This window comes from Hyperoodon ampullatus (genome assembly GCF_949752795.1).
Source record: "Hyperoodon ampullatus genome assembly, chromosome: 4".
Taxonomy (NCBI): Eukaryota; Metazoa; Chordata; class Mammalia; order Artiodactyla; family Ziphiidae; genus Hyperoodon; species Hyperoodon ampullatus.
Window position 1 is genome coordinate 132,892,172 of NC_136917.1, and position 26,196 is coordinate 132,918,367.

At 36.7% G+C, this 26,196-nt stretch overlaps 1 protein-coding gene and 1 pseudogene across 4 annotated transcripts in view; one reads left to right on the top strand and one right to left on the bottom strand.

Annotated features, from left to right (window-relative positions):
- Positions 1-26,196, bottom strand: part of DDX4 (DEAD-box helicase 4) — a gene marked incomplete at both ends in the record, with an annotated part of 84,936 nt that overhangs the window by 11,673 nt on the left and 47,067 nt on the right. The window contains 11 exons of one of the 3 annotated variants that reach the window (XM_079702220.1): positions 3,786-3,952; positions 5,334-5,463; positions 8,706-8,860; positions 10,225-10,377; positions 11,014-11,156; positions 11,379-11,426; positions 11,527-11,574; positions 13,250-13,297; positions 14,345-14,421; positions 15,407-15,512; positions 23,708-23,767. In XM_079702220.1, coding sequence (XP_079558346.1) covers positions 3,786-3,952; positions 5,334-5,463; positions 8,706-8,860; positions 10,225-10,377; positions 11,014-11,156; positions 11,379-11,426; positions 11,527-11,574; positions 13,250-13,297; positions 14,345-14,421; positions 15,407-15,512; positions 23,708-23,767 — 1,135 coding nt within the window. The remainder of the gene's footprint in view (positions 1-3,785; positions 3,953-5,333; positions 5,464-8,705; positions 8,861-10,224; positions 10,378-11,013; positions 11,157-11,378; positions 11,427-11,526; positions 11,575-13,249; positions 13,298-14,344; positions 14,422-15,406; positions 15,513-23,707; positions 23,768-26,196) is intronic. The other 2 variants (XM_079702221.1, XM_079702222.1) reach the window with 2 other exon arrangements.
- On the top strand, positions 971-1,832 carry LOC307051727 (inorganic pyrophosphatase-like; annotated as a pseudogene). Its single transcript has one exon. The product of its transcript is annotated as an inorganic pyrophosphatase-like (transcript).

Genomic DNA, 26,196 nt, shown 5'->3' on the forward strand with positions numbered 1-26,196 from the left:
CCAGTGGTCACCAGAATGGAGGGGGCTGAGAGAGGAGTAAAGGAGGCAAAGAGGATTAAGAGTTACAAACTACTAGCTATAAAATAAATAAGTTACAAAAATGTAATGTACAGTACAGGGAATATACTTAATATTTTATAATAACTTTGTATGGAATATATTCTACAAAAATACTGAATTACTACATTGAGCACTTAAAACTAATATAATATTGTAAACCAACTACACTTCAATCAAAAAAAAATACAGGTAATAAGTTTGGGAGAGTAAACAGGTACAAGTGCAAGCCAAGGAAATGGATGCTTCAATGGTTCAGTGAATATGTAGAATGAAAAAAGTGGACTTTAGACAGAATAATAGTCAACTTGTAACATTTAAATGCAGACAGTAAAGCAACTGAGGAGTCATCAAGAACTCAAGAATATAAACAACTCAAGGTCAGGAACTCTATCCTATTTATCATATAGCCCCAGGGCTTATAATCAAATATGGCTCATAAAAAGTCCTCAACAAATATTACTGACTGACGGTAGTATACATTAGTCATTTGGGCTGGCCAATATCTGAACACTTTCCTATCTCAGGGTAAATTTAAAAAATAGATGGGACCTCCCTGGTGGCGCAGTGGTTAAGAATCTGCCTGCCAATGCAGGGCATACAGGTTCAACCCCTGGTCCGGGAAGATCCCACACGCCGTGGAGCAACTAAGCCGGTGCGCCACAACTACAGAGCCTGTGCTCTAGAGCCTGCATCCTTCAACTACTGAGCCCATGCACCTAGAGCCCGTGCTCCGCAACAAGAGAGGCCACCACAATGAGAAGCCCGCACACCACAACGAAGAGTAGCCCCTGCCCGCCACAACTAGAGAAAGCCCCACGTGCAGCAATGAATACCCAACCAACACAGCCAAAAAAAAAAATTAAGAGTGGCTTTGTAGCAGCAGCGGCAGTGGCGGCTGGTCTCCAGCATCATGAGCAGCTTCAGCAGCGAGAAGCGCACCGTGCCCTTCACCCTCGACTACTGAGTCTTCCTCAAAAATGAAAAAGGACAATATATATCTCCGTTTCATGATATTCCAATTTATGCAGATAAGGATGTGTTCCACATGGTGAAGTACCAGGCTGGTCCAATGCAAAAATGGAGATTGCTACAAAGGATCCTTTAAACCCAATTAAACAAGATGTGAAAAAGGGAAACTCCGTTATGTTGCAAATTTGTTCCCTTATAAAGGATGTATCTGGAACTATGGTGCCATCCCTCAGACTTGGGAAGACCCAGGACACAAAGATGAACACACCGGCTGCTGTGGTGACAATGATCCAATTGATGTACGTGAAATTGGAAGCAAGGTATGTGCAAGAGGGGAAATAATCAGGGTGAAAGTTCTGGGCATACTGGCTATGATCGATGAAGGGGAACCCGACTGGAAAGTCATTACCATTAATGTGGATGATCCTGATGCAGCCAATTATGATATTAATGATGTCAAGCGGCTGAAACCTGGCTACCTGGAAGCTACTGTGGACTGGTTTAGAAGGTACAAGGTTCCTGATGGAAAACCTGAGAACCAGTTTGCTTTCAACGCAAAATTTAAAGATAAGGACTTTGCAACTGATATTATTAAAAGCACTCATGACTATTGGAGAGCATTAGTGACTAAGAAAACTGATGGAAAAGGAATCAGTTGCGTGAATACCACAGTGTTTGAGAGCCACTTCCAGTGTGATACTGATGCTGCCAAAGCCATTGTGGATGCTTTACCACCACCATGTGAATCTGCCTGCACAATACCAACAGATGTGGATAAGTGGTTCCATCACCAGAAAAACTAAGGAAATTTCTCTGGAATACAAGTTGATATTGCTGCATCCTATTCGTCTGAAAGCATTAGATGCAAAAGTATAACTTTTCCAAGCTTTAAATTTATAGAACTAATCAATCAAATTCTGCTGTGACCAATGCAAAATGTCCATACTGTTATCCATCTAAAAGCATCTTTCATATAAACTAGGTAACTTTTTGTTCCTGCTTAAATATCAAGACAGTTGTAGTTTGGAAGTCATCTGTGAATAAATGTCCAAGATAAGTACGTACTGGATGTATATGTTTGCCACATGTTAGGAAATAAATAAATAAAAATAAATTTTAAAAAATTTTATTTATTTATTGTTGGCTGTGCTGGGTCTTCATTGCTGCGTGCGGGCTTTCTCTAGTTGCGGCGAGCGGGGGCTACTCTTTGCTGTGGTGCGCGGACTTCTCATTGCAGTGGCTTCTCTTGTTGCGGAGCCCAGGCTCTAGGTGCTCAGGCTTCAGTAGTTGTGGCACGTGGGCTCAGTAGTTGTGGCTTGCGGGCTCTAGAGCACAGGCTCAGTAGCTGTGACGCACGGGCTTAGTTGCCCCGCGGCATGTGGGACCTTCTCGGACCAGGGATCGAACCCATGTCCCCTGCATTGGCAGGTGGATTCTTAACCACTGCGCCACCAGGGAAGTCCCGGAAATAAAATTATTTTGTTGAAAAAAAAATAGATAGGCAGCAGGAATATTACCTGCTAATTAGGTAGGTATTTACCCACCTAGTATTAATTACCTATGATGATGATAGGAATGTAGATACCCCATTTCAAATTTAAGACACCATTTAAATATAAGAAACTATTCTTTTATGTACCACTAAGAAAGAAAAAAATCCTGGCAACTGGCCAAATGCTTTATTACGATTTAGACTTTTTCCTCAGTGAAGAGCTCTTTTTAACCTTATACAAAGACTTTTAAATCATCTAATAAGTAATACAAATTGATAGTGTTTGACCCCACATAACATTCTATCAGACCAGGGGTCCACTTTCAGCAAAGGTGGTATTGCAGCAGGTGCACAACCATGGGGTCCATATCATACCACAACACCCAGAAGTTGCCAGCCTGACAAACTGGAACTGTCCACTGAAAGAACAGCTAAAGAGACAGCTTGGAAGTGATTCTTTATGAGGATGGAACATCATTCAGTAGGAATCAAAGATTTTCATGTGGTACATGGGTCTGTGAACCAAGGGATACAAGCAAGGGTGGTCCACATACCATCCATCACTTCCAGTGATCCACATGGGAAATCTGTGCTTCCTGCCCCCACTACAAGTATAGGTTCTGCAGTTTTGGAGGTCTTGGTTCCCAAAGAGAAAATGGTTCCACCAGAGAAAACAGGAAGAGTCTTACTGAACTGTAAGCTAGAGCTGCGCATGGGCACTTCAGGTTCCCTGTGGCCAAGGGATCAGCAGGCAGGAGGAAGAGTCACCACTCTAGCAGGAATGTGTCATCCTAATCTCAGAACTCACAGACCACACAGTACGTGGTATGATACTCAAATATCTGTGGAAATTGGTATATAAATTTTCCAACAAAAGCACAATTCCCCCAAGCTCTATTATTTGGTTTGAGGAGAAGGCACAACAATAAAAATAATTTCATTTAGTAAGCACTTATTAAATCCTAGCTAGGTGCTGCACTCATGTGCTCGCTCTCTCTCCTCTCTCTCTCTCTCTCTCTCTCACACACACACACACACACACACACTTTAATAAAATGTGATGCTAATGTAAAGCCAGGAATTAAGGTAAGAAACAATGAAAAATATGGTAAACTTCCTGGAAATACTTCTAAACTACCTATGTTACAATCTTAAATTTAGGATTAAATGAAGTACATCTCTCAAAAATAAGATATTCACATTGTTTCTCCTGCTATAAAAGCATCAAGTACATAGCAACTACTTTTAAGAAGAAAAAATTTACCTTTGAATTTCTTCTGGAAAAGTTGCACTAAACATAAGGGTCTGACGCTGTTCCTTTGATGGCATTCCTGGGCAGGAAATTAACTTCTTCATTTCTGGTCCAAAACCCATATCCAGCATGCGATCAGCTTCATCCAAAACTATATATTTGACTTGTCTGAGACCAATCTTTAAGGATATTTTCAAGGGTGAGGGCAGAGAATGCATACTAGTTAATGTATTAAACTAAAATATTCTCTACAACTCCAACTATTAATATATTCTTAAGGATGAAGATTAGAAATAAATGCATAAAACAAAGAGAACTGTTATGATTAGGTAATACTATCAGTGTTTATTTCAGTTCTCAATTTTGCCTTATGTTATAAAACATTTTATAAGAAAGAAAACAAAACATCTAGATCAGTACTACACAATATACCTTTCTGTAATTACTTAAAAATTCTGCATCTTCACTCTTAGCCAGTAGCCACATGCAGCTAATAAGCACTTGAAATGTGGCTAGTGTACCTGAAGAAATGAAATTTTAATTTTATATCACTTTGAAATTTAAATAGCCGCATGTAGCTAGTGACTACTGTATTGGACAGCACAGATCTAGACTATATTATCTGATAAAGTCAGACTCTTTAATGTAAAAAATAAAATTTCTTAATAGCATGACATATTCAAATGTCTTATAACTGCTAAACTTACTTCTAACTCCTTTAAACCCTTAATAAATCCCCCATTCTCTAATCACTCAGGAACAACTGGGAAACTTTTCTTACCTATCATGGATACTTAGTGCTAAAAACAGAAGCACACATTTGCAAAAAGAAAACAAGTTATTTTGGTGCCCCAGGGAAGATGTTTAATCAAGGTGGACTTCTCTGGATACTCTTAATAAGTATCCTAAGAAAAGTCCCTTTACGCAGAAAAAGCATGTTTTGAATAATCCCTTTAGAGAAGGGCCTTAAAAAAGCAAATCAGGGTCATGAAAGTGAACTGAAAATATTGATACAGAGATGTAATATACTGTGGTATGTGAATACCAAAAAGAAATACATAGCCCTAAAATCTCTTTCTGAAGACAGAAAATTAACAGTCCTGGATAATATCACTCCCACACCTAAAACAGAAGACAAAATTACTGATGCCACAAAGGCTTTCTTTCAGGAAAAAAAAATTTATTTCATCAAGACATATATGAAACTAGATAAAAGCACTTATTGCATTTCTCTCCCAGTGTAGTGGGGTATAGGATACAGATTCTGGAATCAGATCCAGATTCTAACCCTAGCTCTGTCACTTACTAGAGCTAACTGAGAGGTTTAAAATAAGTTACATAATCTCACTGTTTGTTTTCCCAAGTATAAAATGGAAAATACTATTTACCTCCTATTTTCATTATTTTAAGATTTATATGAGAATGCATTCAAAGCATCTGATGGGGGCCTTATAAATGGTGCTGTAATAAATGTATGTATCTTTATACCAATCTCTCTCTTCCCCAGTAAAAAAAAATTATTAATCAATACCACAACTATGTTATCCCTCTAGAGCCTACCTTTTCTTTACCTATGATATCCAGCAGTCTCCCAGGAGTAGCACATAATATATTACAGCCTTGTACTATTTGTCGAATGGAATGCCCCAACTGGGTTCCCCCATATGTAACAACAGCTCTTACACAAGTCCTATTAACAATAAAAGTAAATGTCACTTTCTAGTTACTTGAAAATTAGCCATTTGTTTCTAACAAGATGTAAAATGAAATCCATAAAGGAAAAGCTAATACATTCAACATTCTTTAAAAAAAATTAAATTCTTCCCAGAAAGAAGCTGAAAAGCTGTGAGAAAAAAATATTTGCAACCTGTCTGATAAAGGGCTCTTCAAAAACAATGATAAACATGACCAGCACTCAGGCAATAAGCCAAAAACATGAACAAATGGTTCATAAAAAAATACAAAGGTTCTTAAACACTTTAAGTTCAACATTACTTTTAAAAGCAAAATAAATGAAGACTAACAACATTCTCCCTCAAGTGTGATAATACCATGTTAGCCAGGGCGTAGGGAAACTGGCACTCAGGAGGATAAACTGATATAACACCTTTCACAATTTTAGTCTCTATTAAAATTTTAAAACATATCTTTTTCCCAATAAATTCACATCTAGGAATTTTCCCTTCAGATATGTCCCCACATACGGGTAAAGATGACTGTAAAATAATATTCACTACTAACACTGTTTTTAGTATCAAAAGATTGAAACTAACAGATGTATAACTGATTCACTTTGTTATAAAGCAGAAACTAAAAAAAAAAATGAAACCTATCTAATTGTCTAACAATAAAAGACTTAAAATTATAGCCCACCCATAAAAAGGAATACTGTGCATTCATAAAAAGGAGTACAGTTCTAGAGTAAGCATTAGCACCAACATACACCATTTTTAAAAAACAGGGTGACAACAAGCTTAGTATGCCACCATTTGTTGAGAGAATTAAAGTGCATACATGTGCACCAGCTATTTCTACAATAATTCACATAAACTGTTAATAGTGTGTAAACTCTGAAGAGGAGAATTAAAGATAAACATTGATACTTTTCAGTTTTTTGCCACAAAAATGTTCCAACAAATATCCATGTACTAATATTCATTTTGTGCATAATTATCTGAATTTATCATACATATGCTTTCATTTTTTAAAAAAGAAAAATGTTATCTTTTACTTGATTTAAAAGCCTGAAGTTGGGACTTCCCTGGTGGTGCAGTGGTTAAGAACCTGCCTACCAATGCAGGGGACACGGGTTTGAGCCCTGGTCCAGGAAGATCCCACAGGCCACAGAGCAACTAAGCCCATGCAGCACAACTACTGAGCCTGCGCTCTAGGGCCCGCGCACCACAACTACTGGAGCCTGCGTGCCTGGAGCCCGTGCTCCGCAAAAAGAGAAGCCACCGCAATAAGAAGCCCACAGACCACAACAAAGAGTAGCCCCCGCTCGCCACAACTAGAGAAAGCTCGCACACAGCAACGAAGACCCAACACAGCCAAAAATAAATAAATAAATAAATAAATTTAAAAATGTACTGGAAAAGCTTTTTTAAAAAGTAAAAATAAAAGACTGAAGAGCAACATACTACATGGGGATCAGCAAGAAATAAACACTGGTATAAGCAATGTACACCTACTTTTTCCAAAAGATCTGTCAAGCTTGACATTAAAGGGATTTTAATAATCTTAATTTTTTCTACTCTCATTTTAAATAAACTGATCTATACAAAATAAAAGGTGAAGCTTCTATACAGAGAAAACTCTAAAAAATTGTAAAGAAAAACACTAATATCCCAATAGATAAACCGGTAGATAACAAATACATAATTCACAAAAGAAAATGTATAAAGCGTTCAACCTCTCAATAACCAAATAAATGGAAAAAAAAAGGAAGATACCTGTGGTGGTTTTAAAATATGTACACAAATTCTTCAATACTCCTTCCTTTAAATATAGATCCTAACTCCGCTCCCCCATAGGTGTGTACAAGGCTGGCTTCATAGGTGTACAACCTGTGCAGTTATACAGGGTCCCAAGCTTAGAGGAGCCCTGTGCTTGGTTTAATGCTCTACATTTGCTGCTTAAAATTCATAATTTTTTAACAAAGGACCCTGCATTTTCATTTTGCACTAGTTCTAGCAAATCATATAACCAGTCCTGAGTATGCGCTAGACTTACTGACTTGCTTAGTAACAAAAAGAATATGGCCAAAGTGACTGCAACTGTTTTATAAAAGTCATAGCAACAACCTCCTTGCTCTTTCCCATTGACCACTCAATCTAAAGGAAGCCATTTGTCATTTCCTAAGGACAATCAAGCATCCTTACACAGAGATCCAGTCAAACCTTCAGATGACTGCAATCCTAGCTGACATCTTGTCTGCAACCTCATAAGTGATCCCAAGTCAGAAACACCCAGCTAAACTGTTCCCCAATTCCTAACCCTCAGAAACTGTAAGATAATATTTATTGTCTTTTTGTTTTGTTTTGTTTTGTTTTATGGTACGTGGGCCTCTCACTGTTGTGGGCTCTCCCGTTGCAGAGCACAGGCTCCAGACGCGCAGGCTCAGCAGCCATGGCTCACGGGCCTAGCCGCTCCGCGGCATGTGGGATCTTCCCAGACCAGGGCACGAACCCGTGTCCTCTGCATCGGCAGGCGGACTCTCAACCACTGTGCCACCAGGGAAGCCCGATAATATTTATTGTTTTGAGCAACTAGGTTTTAAGGTAAGCAGCAACAGATAACTAATACAAAACCAAATACTGGCAAAGTGTGTAGTGAAATTGGCATTCTCATATACTGCTGGTAGAAGGCAAGCTTTAAAATAAGTCCATATTCTTTAACATTAAATTTATAAAAATCTACTCTAAGAAAATACTTAAAACATAAAAGTAGAAAAAAATTTATACAGCAAGCTGTTCATTACAGCAAGAATTATTTTTATTTATAGTAGCTCCAAATTAGAAACAACCTAAATCCCCCGAAAGAGAGAAATAAAATACATACACATGGGCAATCTTATAGTCATTAAAAATTAGGTCTGATTGTTAAATAAGCAGTTATCCATTTTATTAAGTTACGTGTAAAAGAACATAAAATTATTAGGAACACCCTAAGTTCATTTTTTAAACATACATTTAAAAACTACCAGAAGATACACCAATATGTTCACTATTGTCTTATCTATTTCTATTATCACCTAATTTTTAATAAGAATGTTTCTTTTTAAAATAAAGAGATTCCATAAACAAGATTATGAAAAAGTAAACTTCAATCAATTACATGAGTGCATTCTTATTCATGCACTGCGTTCTTCCCAAAATAAGTAAGAAAATTCTCTAAAGAAAAACTTGTGAGTGGCATTCTAGATGTACTTACCCAAAAGAAAATTTTCTGGCTTCCAAATAGATCTGACTGATCAATTCTCGAGTTGGTGCGACAATAATACACTCTGGTTCCTGCAGCTCTTTAAAATGACTGGCAGTTACTTCATCACGCATCATAAGAGCCAAAATTGGCAAGAGAAAAGCTGCCTAGAAGTTAAATTCCATAATTTACAAATGTATAGTGCATCATCCTTCCCCCTATGAGAACCTATTCCTCATGTCTTTATATCTTTTAGCTTCTTCTTTCATCTTTTTGGTAAATTTAAGATGAGAAAGGAAAACTTATTTTTATTTCCATGAGTTTTTAACATTTAGGTCTTCATGCTCATATTATACAATATAAAATGTCTGATAATGTTAATCTACGCTATGAAAATATCTTTTGTTCTTTTTTTAAAAAGCACAGCCATAGATTCTAAATAAACTTATTTTTAGAGGTTAATGCAGCATGCAGCATTGCATGACTCCTTTTGGGGTAGAAATAAAATTATCAGAATGCATGACAAAAGTGGTCCACAAGCAGAGCAAAACTTGGGAAATCATTCATTTGGATTACTAAACATATCACCCTTATTAAAGTTACATGTGGCAAGAAACTTTGTGCTATAGTTTTCTGATTAAACAAATAAGACACTGAAATCTACCTCCAAAACCACATTTAAGTCACACAACAGCTGCTGTATTATACAACTCACTTATTTTCCCTTCAACCCTACTATGGAGGCTTTTTAAGACTAATACAGTATGAACCAAGAGTCTATGATCCTGGAAATGACAGTCTTTAATACTCATCTCATGGAACCCTATTTAATAGACAAACCCCACAGTTTAGTCCTAAGACCAACCTGGTCCCATCAGAGTTCTTTTAGAATTAGCATAACCTGAGGTCACTTCATACTAAGGACCAGGTACAATACCTACAGCTATTTCTCATTCTCTTGACTCCAAAACTGTATCAGCTGTATTACATAAATTATTTTTTACCTTTCTCTGTGGCTTATGAACTTTGGTGCTTTGACCTTCAATCATTTTGTTTTAGATATCATGTTGCACAGCAAGAGCTGAACACACTTAGAGATTAAAAATCTATGAACTACTCTGGAAATAGTTCAAAATTCTTTCTTCAGAAGCACACAAACCTCAATAAAACCAGAAATCAGAAGCAAACACACATGAATATTTATGACAGTTCACTGAAATCTTCTACTTGGGAAGAACCAAAGTTCAAAAAGTAGCAGTTTGGGGCTTCCCTGGTGGCGCAGTGGTTGGGAGTCCGCCTGCCGATGCAGGGGACACGGGTTCGTGCCCCGGTCTGGGAGGATCCCACATGCCGCGGAGCGGCTTGGCCCATGAGCCATGGCCATTGAGCCTGCGTGTCCGGAGCCTGTGCTCCGCAACGGGAGAGGCCACAACAGTGAGAGGCCCACATACCGCAAAAAAAAAAAAAAAAAAAAAAAAAAAAAAAGTAGCAGTTTGAATATGGGGCAGAATACATGCAAGAAGTGACTTACAGTCTTTCCAGACCCTGTCTGAGCACAAGCCATCAAATCTCTTCCTCCTAGTATAATAGGAATACTGTATTTTTGCACAGGAGTAAGCTTAGTATAACCAGCTTTAGCAATGTTGCTATTCAGTGTCTGACAAAGATTAGCTTCTTCAAAAGTCTAAAAAAAAGCAGGTGGCAGTGATTAAATTCCATATATCATATACAGGTCATTCCATAAACATATTCTATTTGAATTAGTTTCAAGTTGTTAATTCCACTTTATATACTACATTAACTTTACAAATATGCCCCCACTCAAAAGTAATATCCAGAACCTGTATGTTATTACTTGATAGAATTAAGGAATATTCCGTATAGACAGTGGTTCTAGAAACTCTTTTCTGTCCCCTTAAAACCTGTGAGATACAAATAACTCTAATCAGTAAAAATGGTTCATTACCAACAAGGGACTCTGGGCTCCCCACTCCTTAGAAAACGACTCCCCTAAGACACACTTTCTCACACACTTAGGAAGCAGAAATCTTGATCTCTAGGAAAAGTATCCTTTTTAGTAAATTTAAATAAAGTTCTCATCCTGGTCTGGGGAGGTGGGGAGGAAGTACAGTACCCTCCCTTTCAACATAGCAATTAATTCTAACGTAGATGGTAGTCATGGTTCTAAATTTCCAACCTAAGACATTAGAGAATAAGATGAAATTTTTGTAGTCTTTAATACCAACTTAAAGAAATGTACCAAATTTTTAAAAACCGAAGTTTGCTAAACAGTCATTATAGAAACAATTATTACACTGACCAGAATTGCTGGTGGTACATCATGTCCAGATACTTCTACAAGAATATTATCATATTTGTCAAAGTTTATGCCTGTCTGATAATGTGCAAAGATGGAGTCCTCATCCTCAGGTGGAGGAGGTGGTATGTAGGTCACTTTTGGTCCTTAGAATTTAAAAAGAAAATTTACATTACAAGGACTAGAATAAAAATAAGAGGGAAAACATACAAAAACTGACAAACTCAAATTTTAAATACTGTAGTAATTCCCAATGTTTACCATTAAAGTTTCACTTCAAATTTTAAAAAGTTACCTGTTTTTAAATATTCTGTATTTGTATTAAAATGCAATATACACTCATGTGGATCACACAAAAATTAATATACCTTGAGCGTCACCACTTCCTCTTCCTTCAGCTTCTGACTTCCAAGAATCTTAAAAGGAATCAAATCGAAAAACAGATGTTTTTAAAAATCGAGGGGTAAAAGAATGCTCACTATAAAAATCAAATATCTTATCTAAAGTAAAACTTACTCTTTCCAGAGCCTGTAATTACTTCTTCATTTAAACCTTTGTAACCACCTATTAAAGAAATCCACAAGATACAGTCAAGATACAAGATACAAGACTATGCACATCTTTCTTTTCATTGCTTATCTTCAAAGAGAAAAAGTTCTAAAAATGCATAAAGTCCCTTCGTACAAATAATACTTGAGACAATTAAGATAAATAGAACCCTGAACATTTTGTTTCCTTAGCATTCAACATGCTGATTTTATGCAGATTACAGTTATAACATATTAGTATTCTTTTGTTTAAACTGTATGCCTCTTCCCTAATCCCTATATTCCTCAGCAAAGGAATATATTTTCTAAAAGGAACTAAAAATACATCTTTGTTGGGATGTCCCCACTACAACCCATAGGTTCTATGATTTGCTAGGACTCAGAATACAGTCACAACCATGACTGTGACTTATTACATAGAAAGGATAGGGAGCAAAATCAGCAAAGGAAAAAGGTGTATGGGGAAAAGTCCAGAGAAAACCAGGCACAAGCTTTCAAGAGTCTCTCCCACTGGTATCACACAGGACAAGTTGTGACAACATGTTGGAAATGCTGTTTACCAGAGAAGCCCATTAGAGATTCAATACCCAGGGTTCTTATGAGGTACTGATAACGCAGGAACCTTCTGCCTGGCATGTACCAAACTTCCAGACTCCCAGAAGAAAAGCAGGTATTCAGCATAAACCACACAGTTGTACAAACTGTTTAGGCACAATGAGCCACTCACACCAGTTAAGAGTGGTGAGAACCCTCCTTAAATCCAAGTTCTCAGAAGCCAGGTAAGAGCCAACCTTATAAGCAGGACTTTCAAAGAACAGCAGTCAGGTCTGCCGTGTTGACTCTTTTCTATACACTATCTTTCTGATCTTTAGACAAGGAGTCATCTATTGTGCCACTTTCAGGTACTATCACCAAAAAAAGAACAAGGACTGCATTAGATTTGAAAGGCTAACTAGATATAGCATCTTTACATGTGAGCTAATTTTCTTGTCCTGTATGCCCACAGGTCTTGAAATTCTTCCTCAAACAACATCTGAGCATTTGTAGAAGATACGGTTTAGCCATTAATAATCTTTTTCTACAGTGAAGAATCCAAGAATCCAAAGGAAGGAAGTGGGGACTAATAATGATCACTAAGAATTTTTCAGAGACATCAAACAAGCTTTATGGTTTTACTAGTCTGGAAAACATTTCAACTTATATGTGACATTTAAATATTTTTAACTCTGAAAAATTTTTTCATAGTATAAAATCATCTATACTGAACTTTATCCCCTATACCAAGCCAAATAACTATCTCATAAGAAAAAACACTATTTTAACAAGAATTTATACATATAGATTACATCTCAATCTTTAACATCTGCACGGTATCTCTCATTTTATGGTTATATCATTTAGTAAACAGACTGATGAATTTTTAGGTGATTTTCAGTTTTTACTTATTGTAAATGAAGCTTCAGTGAACACATTTTTACATGTATTGAGCAAATACACCTACAGTATGTAATTCCTGTAACGGAATCGTTGGATTAAAGAGTAGTAAGTAGTAAACAACTCCCCAAAACTGACTGTGCAAACGCATACTCCACAAAGTGTATAAAAGCAGCAACAGTTACCTTTAACTTCAAAAATTAAGCTTGGATTACAGTAATTTTAACCACTTATAGGTAAACCAGATAAGAACTCACCTCGTCCACTTCCACAACCACTTCTGCTTTGATAAGTGTCACCCTTACCTGTAAGGCATTGTTTTACAGAAGATTTAGAGAAATCACAGCTCCTCCTCAAGCACATAAACCATATAGCTATTTCTTTTCAAATATTGAGTAATTACTCAGGATTCTAGTCCCTTAATCCAATACTTAAACCTTTTTCTCATTTGAACATTTTGTTTAAAGACTTCATTTTTTTAGGGCAGTTTTAGGTTCACAGAAAAATTAAGCAGAAAGTACAGAGACGTCCCATATACCTCCTATCCCCACACCTGCATAGCCTCCCCCCATTATCAACATCCTCCACCAAAGAGGTAATTGGTTACAACTGATGTACCTACACTGACATATCATAATCACCCAAAGTCCATCATTTACATTACAGTTCACTCCTGGTATTATACATTCTTTATGTTTGGACAAACGTATAATGGCATGTCTCCACCATTACAGTATCATACAAAGTAACTTCACTGCCCTAAAAATCCTCAGTGCCCCGCCTATTCATCCCTTCCCCCAACCCCTAGCAACCACCTATTTTTTTCACCCTTCTTCTTATAGTTTTGCCTTTTCCTGAATGTCATGTAGTTGGAATCATACAGTATGTAGCCTTTTCAGATTGGCTTCTTTCACTCAGTAATACATATTTAAGGTTCCTCTATGTCTTTTCATACCTTAATAGCTCATTTCTTTTTAGTACCACAGTTTATTTATCCACATTTGAACATTTTTCATCAATAATTATGCTCCTTTTTTTTCCACTTTCTCCTCAAATCCCCTAACTCAGAATTCTTTCTTTGAATTCAAAGCAAACTTCATTTTCCTTCTTCCAATTAAAAGTATAATTTATAACTCAAATTAACTGGTAGATAAGAGAGAAGAAATAATTCACAGAGCACAAACTTTATAAGGGGAGGCAAAACTGTCCATGTATTTTTGCCTACAAATCTAAAAAGCAGAGAAAATCATGAGCCAATCTAGTACACTTAAACATATATATTAGGTTTATTAATCCTAGAGCTAAAAGCAAATGTGAATGATTAATATTCAGTAATAAATTCTATTTCTCACCTACACCACTTAATGCTGATCTTCTAAAGCCAAAAATCCCACCAGTGTGCTGGGTCCCCTCATCTTGTTCATATTTGCTATCTAGATTTACAGATAATAAATTTAGATTATGTTACTTTTAAGAAGCTTTTAAATCATGCAGCAAAGAGAAAAAAATCACCTTATGGTGCCATAAGTTAAAAAGATACAGGATAAAATAATTTAAATTTAACAGGAATTACAGTATTTTTCTAAGAAGCACACAAAAGGATTTCTCCACAAATTATTTCCTTCAATTACAAATTACTTCCTCAAAATTTTTATTTTATTAAAATTATTTTGTAAAAGTAGTTAGGGTCAATACTACACCAAAATATGATACAAGCAAAAGTTAAATTACCTCTGAAAAATAGCACGGTTACTGCCCCCAGAAATTTCACATTACATAAATCACACTGCTTATTCTCCAGAAAAGCACCCCTTGCACCCACAGTTCCCAAATCAAACTTTATCAGTCCTGAACAGCAACCCTCCAGATCCCTTCACTTTTTTAAAAGTGACAATTCACTAATCCGTTACGCATCTATTAAATCATTATTACAATTTATGTTTTCATTATTACAATTTATGCTTTTAGCTTCCACTATTCTGTCCTCCTCTGTTAAGAGACACATGCATTCCAACAGTGACTTCAGAAAACAATACCTTAGCACCAAGGAATGACGACTGGTAGAATTTAGGTAGAAAGCCACATTGGTATAAAAGAGGTATAATGGGAGGCAGAGCCATAGAGAAGGCCACCTATTTATAAGGTCAGCCATCTTTATCAAAGCTCTAAAATGCTTCACAGTATGTAATATTAAAGAACTGAGTCACACACACTGCTAAAAAGATTCATATATTCCCACTTAACCTGTAAGGAATTACATGTGCCTAAAAAATAATATTTTATACAATATAAGTGATTATGTACCAACCACTATGCTTAACTATTCTATAATCATCATAACAACCTTATATGATAAGTATTATTTTTTATCATTTCTTTCATAATAAATGAACACACTATTTGCAATCCACCACTAACTTGGACTTCCAAGACCAAATCCTCCATGGCAACCTGGGAAACTACCTCTTCCTCCTCTTCTGGATGACCCTGAAGCTTCTGAATCATTTCCACCTTGATATCCTATAATATTAAAACATACATACAAAAACAACACAGAACAACAACAAAGAAATCTTGGGGACATGGTGGACAAGTTAATTCAAGTCTTGCATAATTCAATGACTTGAATATTTTAAGCCATTAACAGATAGTTACTAAAGAGAAATGCTGTATTTCACCTATAAATGTTCAACTTCATTAGTATAAATAGATATACTACAGTATTTTAAAAACCTGCTACTTGCTTTGGGAATAAAAACTAAATATGACTAAAAGGAAAAAATGACAGTTGTAAAACACTCAAAGTTGCCACAACTGCACCATTAACAGGATTTCCACAATCCATGGAAAGAAAAACTACTTACCATAAGTTTAGTGAGGTTACTGAACCTTCAATATACAAAAGTTAATTGTATTTCTATACACTACCAAACAAAATGAAAATTATTAAATGGTATGTATCACTGATATCAATGAAAATGGCAAAGTAAGGGACTCCAAATGCTGCTACTGCAAAGAAGAAAAAAATTGACAAAACTGTCAGAATTAACATTTTCCAAACTGAAGATTAATCAAGGACTTGCATCAACCCAAGGAACATTTTTTTTTTTAAAGGCTCATTCTTGGTAAGAGCAGTGATTTTGACCACAACGCTATGGGATTAGATATCGATTACAGGAAAAGATGTGTAAAAAATACAAACACATGGAGGCTAAACAATACACTACTTAATAAAGAAGTGATCACTGAAGAAATCAAAGAGGAAATTAAAAAATACCTAGAAACAAATGACAATGGAGACACAATGACCCAAAACCTGTGGGATGCAGCAAAAGCAGTTCTAAGAGGGAAGTTTATACCAATACAATCCTACCTTAAGAAACAGGAAACATCTAAAATAAACAACCTAACCTTGCACCTAAAGCAATTAGAGAAAGAAGAACAAAAAAACCCCAAAGTTAGCAAAAGGAAAGAAATCATAAAGATCAGATCAAAAATAAATGAAAAAGAAATGAAGGAAACGATAGCAAAGATCAATAAAACTAAAAGCTGGTTCTTTATCTTCTCAATAAACGAAATTGATAAACCATCATCCAGACTCATCAAGAAAAAAAGGCAGAAGACTCAAATCAATAGAATTACAAATGAAAAAGGAGAAGTAACAGCTGACACTGCAGAAATACAAAGGATGGTGAGAGATTACTACAAGCAACTCTATGCCAATAAAATGGACAACCTGGAAGAAATGGACAAATTCTTAGAAATGCACAACCTACCCAGACTGAACCAGGAAGAAACAGAAAATATGAACAGACCAATCACAAGCACTGAAATTAAAACTGTGATTAAAAATCTTCCAGCAAGGCTTCCCCGGTGGTGCAATGGGTGAGAGTCCCCCTGCCGATGCAGGGGACATGGGTTCGTGCCCTGGTCCGGAAAGATCCTACATGCCGCGGAGCGGCTGGGCCGGTGAGCCATGGTCACTGGGCCTGTGCGTCCGGAGCCTGTGCTCTGCAACGGGAGAGGCCACAACAGTGAGAGGCCCGCGTACAGCAAAAAAAAAAAAAAAAAAAAAAATCTTCCAGCAAACAAAAGCCCAGGACCAGATGGCTTCACAGGCAAATTCTATCAAACATTTAGAGAAGAGCTAACACCTATCCTTCTCAAACTTTCCAAAATACAGCAGAGGGAGGAATACTCCCAAATTCATTCTATGAGGCCACCATCACCCTGATACTAAAACCAGACAAAGATGTCACAAAGAAAGAAAACTACAGGCCAATATCACTGATGAACATAGATGCAAAAATCCTCAACAAAATACTAGCAAACAGAATCCAACAGCACATTAAAACGATCATACACCATGATCAAGTGGGGTTTATTCCAGGAATGCAAGGATTCTTCAATATACGCAAATCAATCAACGTGATACACCATATTAACAAATTGAAGGAGAAAAACCATATGATCATCTCAATAGATGCAGAGAAAGCTTTCGACAAAATTCAACACCCATTTATGATAAAAACCCTGCAGAAAGTGGGCACAGAGGGAACTTTCCTCAACATAATAAAGGCCATATATGAGAAACGCACAGCCAACATCATTCTCAGTAGTGAAAAACTGAAACCATTTCCACTAAGATCAAGAACAAGACAAGGTTGCCCACTCTCACCACTGTTATTCAACATAGTTTTAGACACAGCAGTCAGAGAAGAAAAAGAAATAAAAGGAATCCAAATTGGAAAAGAAGTAAAGCTGTCACTGTTTGCAGATGACATGATACTATACATAGAGAATCCTAAAGATGCTACCAGAAAACTACTAGAGCTAATCAATGAATCTGGTAAAGTAGCAGGATACAAAATTAATGCACAGAAATCTCTGGCATTCCTATACACTAATGATGAAAAATCTGAAAGTGAAATTAAGAAAACACTCCCATTTACCACTGCAACAAAAAGAATAAAATATCTAGGAATAAACCTACCTTAGGAGACAAAAGACCTGTATGCAGAAAATTATAAGACACTGATGAAAGAAATTAAAGATGATACAAATAGATGGAGAGATATACCATGTTCTTGGATTGGAAGAATCAACACTGTGAAAATGACTATACTACCCAAGGCAATCTACAGATTCAATGCACTCCCTATCAAACTACCACTGGCATTTTTCACAGAACTAGAACAAAAAACTTCACAGTTTGTATGGAAACACAGAAGGTCCCGAAGAGCCAAAGCAATCTTGAGAACAAAAAATGGAGCTGGAGGAATCAGGCTCCCTGACTTCAGACTATACTACAAAGCTACAGTAATCAAGACAGTATGGTACTGGCACAAAAACAGAAATATAGATCAATGGAACAGGATAGAAAGCCCAGAGATAAACCCACACACATATGGTCACCTTATCTTTGATAAAGGAGGCAAGAATATACAGTGGAGAAAAGACAGCCTCTTCAGTAAGTGGTGCTGGGAAAACTGGACAGATATATGTAAAAGAATGAAATTAGAACACTCCCTAACACCATACACAAAAATAAACTCAAAATGGATTAAAGACCTAAATGTAAGGCCAGGCACTATCAAACTCTTAGAGGAAAACATAGGCAGAACACTCTATGACATAAATCACAGCAAGATCCTTTTTGACCCACCTCCTAGAGAAATGGAAAGAAAAACAAAAATAAACACATGGGACCTAATGAAACTTAAAAGCTTTTGCACAGCAAAGGAAACCATAAACAAGATGAAAAGACAACCCTCAGAATGGGAGAAAGTATTTGCAAATGAAGCAACTGACAAAGGATTAATCTTCAAGATTTACAAGCAGCTCATGCAACTCAATAAAACAAACCCAATCCAAAAATGGGCAGAAGACCTAAATAGACATTTCTCCAAAGAAGATATACAGATTGCTAACAAACACATGAAAGAATGCTCAACAACATTAATCATTAGAGAAATGCAAATCAAAACTACAATGAGATATCATCTCACACCAGTCAGAATGGCCATCATCAAAAAATCTAGAAACAATGAATGCCGGAGAGGGTGTGGAGCAAAGGGAACCCTCTTGCACTGTTGGTGGGAATGTCAATTGATACAGCCACTATGGAGAACAGTATGGAGGTTCCTTAAAAAACTAAAAATAGAACTATCATACGACCCAGCAATCCCACTACTGGGCATATACCCTGAAAAAACCATAATTCAAAAAGAGTCATGTACCAAAATGTTCATTGCAGCTCTATTTACAATAGCCAGGACATGGAAGCAACCTAAGTGTCCATCATTGGATGAATGGATAAAGAAGATGTGGCACAGGGCTTCCCTGGTGGCGCAGTGGTTGAGAGTCCGCCTGCCGATGCAGGGGACACGGGTTTGTTCCCCGGTCCAAGAAGATCCCACATGCCACGGAGCAGCTGGGCCCGTGAGCCATGGCCGCTGAGCCTGCGTGTCCGGAGCCTATGTTCCGCAATGGGAGAGACCACAACAGTGAGAGGCCCGCGTACCGAAAAAAAAAAAAAAAAGATGTGGCACATATATACAATGGAATATTACTCAGCCATAAAAAGAAACGAAATTGAGATATTTGTAGTGAGGTGGATGGACCTAGAGTCTGTCATACAGAGTGAAGTCAGAAAGAGAAAAACAAATACCATATGCTAACACATATATATGGAATCTAAGAAAAAAAAAAGGTCATGAAGAAACTAGGGGTAAGAGGGTAAGAAAGACACAGTCCTACTAGGGAATGGACTTGAGGATATGGGAAGGGGGAAGGGTAAGCTGTGACAAAGTGAGAGAGTGGCATGGACATATATACACTACGAAACGTAAAATAGATAGCTAGTGGGAAGCAGCCGCATAGCACAGGGAGATCAGCTCGGTGCTTTGTGACCACCTAGAGGGGTGCGATAGGGAGGGTGGGAGGGAAGCAGACCTAAGAGGGAGGAGATATGGGAACATATGTATATGTATAACTGATTCACTTTGTATAAAGCAGAAACTAACACACCATTGTAAAGCAATTATACTCCAATGAAGATGTTAAAAAAAAAAAAGGCTGACTACTGGTAAGAGCAGTGATTTTGTGGCATATTTTAACTTACCACAGTCCCATTCCCTGGCAATTCCACTTCTAGACATATACCCCAAAAATGCAAAAACAGTGACTCAAACAGATAACTGTATATTAATGTTCACAGAAGCATTATTCAAAACAGCCAAAAGTAGTAAGAAACCCAAGCGTACATCAACAGATGAATGGATTTTAAAAAGTACACATACAATGGAATAGATTCAGCCATAAAAAGGAATGTAGTTCTGATATATGCAACAAACTGAAAATTTTAGGCTAAGTTAATTAAGCCAAACATAAAAGAGCAAATACTGTATGATTCCACTTGTATGAAATATCTAGACATAGACAAATTGATGAAGTACAGAGAATAGAGAATAGAGGTCTCCCAGAGACTGAGAGGAAGAGAAGGAAACTTAATGGACGTAAGTTTCTGCACGGGTGATGAAGAAGTTTTGAAAATAGATAGTGGTGATAATTGCACAACACTTCAGAAGTACTCAATGCCACTGAATTATACACATATAGTTAAAATGACAAATTTTATGTTAAGAGTTATTTCACCATAATAAAAAAGCAGAGGGCTTCCCTGGTGGCACAGTAGTTGGGAGTCCGCCTGCTGATGCAGGGGACACGGGTTCGTGCCCCGGTCCGGGAGGATCCCACATGCCGCGGAGCGGCTGGGCCCGTGAGCCATGGCCGCTGAGCCTGCGCGTCCGGAGCCTGTGCTCCGCAACGGGAGAGGCCGCAACAGTGAGAGGCCCGCGTACAGCAAAAAAAAAAAAAAAAAGCAGAAAATTTCCCAAATTTGATGAAAGATATTAATCTGCACATCCAAGAAGCTTAATAAACTGCAAGTTGGATAAATTTAAAGATATCTAGACCTACACATGTCCATATAAAACATGAACAAATGGTGCTGGAACAATTGCTTATTCACACACTAAAGAATTAAGTTGGGCCCCTATCTCACACCATATACAAAAATGAACTCAAATGGATCAATGACTTAAATTAAGAGTACAGTGAAAGCTATAAAATTCTTAGAAGGAAACATAGGTGAAAATCTGCATGACCTTGGAACAGGCAAAGGGTTTCTAGATATGACATTAAGAGCACAAGCAACTTTGGATCAAAATTTTAAACTTTTGTGCTTCAAAGGACACCATCAAGAAAGTGAAAAAACAACCCACAGAAAAGGAGAAAATATTTGCAAATCATATATCTGTTAACACTTGTATCAAGAATACATAAAGAGGGCTTCCCTGGTGGCACAGTGGTTGAGAATCTGCCTGCCAACGCAGGGGACATGGGTTCGAGCCCTGGTCTGGGAAGATCCCACATGCCGCGGAGCAACTAGCCCCGTGAGCCACAATTACTGAGCCTACGTGTCTGGAGCCTGTGCTCCACAGCGAGAGGCCACGATAGTGAGAGGCCCGCGCACCGTGATGAGGAGTGGCCCCCACTTGCCGCAACTAGAGAAAGCCCTCACACAGAAACGAAGAGCCAACACAGCCATAAATAAATAAAAATAAATAAATAAAATTTAAAAAAAAAGAATACATAAAGAATTCTTAAAACAGAAAGATCAATAACCCTATTTTTTAAATGGGCAAAGGATCTGAATAGACATTTCTCCAAAGAATATATACAAATGGCCAATACACACATGAAAAGCTGCTCAACATCACAGTCATCAGGAAATGCAAAGCAAAACCATAAAGATACAAGGATATGTTGTAAAACACAAGGAATATAGCCAATATTTTATAGTAACTATAAATGGTGTATAACCTTTAAAAATTATGAAATCACTATGTTGTGCACCTGTAACTTACATAATATTGTCCATCAACTATATCAACTATTGAATTTATAACTCAATGATAAAAAGTCATGATACCACTTTACATCCATTAGAATAGCTACAATCAAAAAGACAAACAGTAACAAGTGTCACCAAAAGAAATGTACTAGAATGTTCATAGCAGCAGTTTCAAAAACAGCCCAAAACTACAAGAAACCCAAATATCATTAGCAGAACAGTAGAACAGAAGAATACTACAGAGCAATGATAATGATCTACAACTGCAACCAACAGTAAGAATGAATCTCACAATTAGATTAAGAAGAAGCCAGACACAAAAGAGTACATATTGTATGATTCCATTTATGTTAAGTACAAAATTTTTAAAAAGTCTATGCTGCTAGAAGTCAGAATAGAGATTAACTGGGGGAGGGGGGTGTTAATGACTAAAAATGAGCATGAAAGCGGCTTTTGAGGAGCTAGTAATTTCTACTCCTTGATCTGGATGCTTGTGAAAACACAGAACCCAGGTATATTCAGTTACTGAAAAATCACTGAGCTATATACATTTATGATATAAGCACCTGCCTGTTGCTGTATCATGTCACACTTCAACATAAACTTAGGTACAGTTATATTTACACATACATTTATATTTACTGAGTAACCACTATATGCAAATTTCCTACCCTCAAATGTATACAACTAAAGCAAACAGCAATCAGGGACACCCTGAAAAATGACTGTTCCTGCTAGTCACCCTACACTAGTCAGCAAGCCAGGATCAAGCACATAGAGCTGCAACTGGGTTTTGACTGCTTCACTTAAATATAAATTAAATTGACTTAAAGAAAATTTAATAGTAAGGAAGATAGTCACTGTTCTGCAGAAAACCAAAAATTTTAAAATAAGAGCTATGTTTAGGAACGTTAGTGTCAAAATTGCTTCTTAAAGGGGGGAGGAGAGCAATGTTAAAAAAGGAGTCTTTTTCTTACATTTCCTCCCCATCATTGTTTGGCCCCCTGCAATTGTCATAAAAAGACGCAACTTATGAGACAAATAAGCCATACCTCATTCACCACCAAATTCCTCCCCACCTCACAACTCAACCAAAGCTATACTGAAGTCCACAGCATGTTTCAGCTTCACTAGGAGGGCCTGCTATTTAATGATTTATTCAGTGAGCCAAACATCTAATAGGCAAGGGAAAAGGACACCCCCAAGTTGCAGCAAAAACAATGATATATCTGATTACCATGCAGTTCCAAAAATGAAACTCTTTTATCATAAATATATTTGCACACCTGTAGCAATTTTATAAGTTCACTGTGGTTTTTTGTGAGTTTTGTTGTTGCTATTTTAACATATCTGCCTATAGATAACCCAGAATTGAGCATAACTTTTATACCATCTCACCTCAAGTTCATTAGAGGGAGGATCAGCAGAGTATGGTAGAGTACTGCTAGACTTGAACAAAAAGTAGTCTATGATTTCTTCCCTTCCCCATATCTCCAATGATCCTACTCAGAGACAAAGACATCCCAGTTCATCTATACTGTGACTGACCAAGATTCACACAGTCCCCCTTCTGTACTTCACAGCACACTCTGGAGGTCTTAGGAAAAAAAAAAATCCAGCGACATTAGAAAGCAGAAGGGGGAACACCTACTGAATATTAATTCAAACATATGCCAAAGTATTTTTCTTTAAAGGTTTTCACCACCAGAATTTTTCTTTCTTTCAGCTCTTCCAAAATCAGGTTTTCAGTTTTGTATCTCTGTCTTAAGTACAAATTGTTCCAAAACGTGGTCCTTACCGCCTCTCTTGGAAAACCCTCTGTTCTGTGTTTGATTATCTTCACGGTCATTACTAGACTCTTGAATAAAAATTTAACATGTGAATAGCATCTAAATAATTACTTTAGTATTTACATTAATGTAGTATCTAAAGAATAGCACTGTCACAAGAGAAATTAGTAAGAAAAGATAAATATCTTTATAAGTTAAAATATGAACATTTTAATTTTTAAAATAATTGTAACAACAGAAACACAAAGACATTATTCAGTCAATTCCCTATACAAGTCACCTAATATATCTAAATATTAAATGTTAAGCGTATAATTTGTCAAATTCTGAGCACAGCCAAAAAATAAGAATTTCGCAAATATCAGTTTAACTAGAAACAGTTTCAGAAATATCTAACAATTAAGTAGTCAAGGGGATCTCAGAAGTGTATGACTATTCTTCTTATAATGTCATCATTATTTCTGTAACTTGCCTTTCTTAATAAACCTGAGATGTCAGTGTTTTTTTTAATATATGCAAACTTTCCCCCATTCATCTTAATGGAAAAATTGGGGGATATCCTGGCTTTCTGGTACCAGGGTTTCTAAATAGTGGTATGAGGATCACTACACTGAAGGCTGCCTAAAAATTATTAGTAAAGTTGGAAAGAGCCCACCCCCAGAGATGTTTATTTTGAATGTGTAGAGTGACAGCAAGGAATGGATGATTTTTCTAAATTAAAAAATTATAACTTTTAGTAATAACTTTAAGCTTTCTAGAAGATTCCAATAAAGCCATGTTTGGGAAATACCGAGATGGTTTCAAGGGATCTTTGTACATATCACTAACGTTTAGCACCTGAGAACTTTAGGTCCCAGTGATGACACAAATGGCTAAACAGATTAGAAGCTACCAGTTAAGTTTCTGCGCAAAAGTACTAATCTACTCAATTAATATTGTTTTATAATAAACAATGACCCAGAGCTCTTGTTGCAGGCTCCTATTTAAGCTGACATCAACAACTGACAAATATTCCTGAAGAGCCATCTAACATCAAGACAACTTGCTTAGAAGCAAGATATAATATGACAAGCGTGCTGAACAGTAAAGAAAGAATTTTGGAAAGATTCTTGGAATAATTCTGGAATAATGATGATGTTAGCTAATATTTATTGCCTTACAGAAAAAAAACCTATGAATTAATCCGGGGCCTGACAAGGAGAAAAAGGTCTCATATAATCTTTGGCCAACTGTTCTCCTAAAACGAGCCCAGAGCTATTTTGACCACACTGGGAATTAAAATAGGCTGATGACATCAGCAGTTGGGTGAAGGGTACAATTACATTAGAAGAAGAAGGGTGGAAGAAACCCTCTGTACTATTCTCGAAACTTCTTTTGAGTCAAATGATTTCAAAATAAAAAGTTATTAAAAATAATTTCTATAAGTTAAAAAATAAAGCCAAGTGCAAACAAAAATGAGACAATGATCCCAAGATCAGTTATAATCTATTAATTATATAAAAATAATAGTAGTAACAACAAATAGAACTTAGTATCTGTCTAGCACTGCTCTAAATGAAGTCTGTTTTAACTTTTTAAGTCCTCACAAAAACCTTACGAGGTGGGTATTATCCTCAAATTATAAACAGAGAAAAAGAAATACAGAGAAGTTAAACAAATTTTTTAAGATAACACAACTGACAGGAGGAGCATCTGGGTCTCAAACCCAAGGTGTCTGAGCTCCTTATCACTATACTATACCAGCTAGGGGACATGAGACTGCAGAGAAAATAACCACAAAACACTCTACACATCTGTGTGCAGAGAAAAAGCTTCTATAATGATAGCAAAACCTGCTCCTGGGCTTGCCGACAACTGTGAGAGTGAAAGAATTTTTTAGGAATATACACAATTTTTTAGTTTAGGGGAACTAAAACTGAGAATAGAAGAAGTAAATAAGGATAGGAAGGGTGGTGGGGAGGGATACACAAGAGGGAAGAGATATGGGAACATATGTATAACTGATTCACTTTGTTATAAAGCAGAAACTAACACACCATTGTAAAGCAATTATACTCCAATAAAGATGTTAAAAAAAAAGAAATAGTAAATAGATCAAAGGAAGAAAGTAGACCATTTTGGAGGAGAGAAGTTCTCTCAAGTGCTGTGAGAAATTGGAATTTGTGCTCAAAAGCACTCTGGCTCATCACTAAAGAGTCAACTGGGGAGGAAGGAATGTCTTTGGTGAGTAGAAATGATCTTGAATACTAATTAAAAGTTGGAAAATTAGGACAAGGAGAAATGGAAAAGGATAAAAATGGTGATGTTTTTCTTCTCTCAAATATTAGTTGTATGTTACATATGTTTTCATTAAAACAGGATAGGAGAAAAAGCAGACAAAAGCAGGGAGAATGAGACTGAACAGTAGTTTGGAGAAGCAGTCTTAACTGATATATTAAAAGCCCACCATGTTCCAAAAGGGTTTCAAGGTGATCAGGTCTAGGTTTGGTTTTGATTT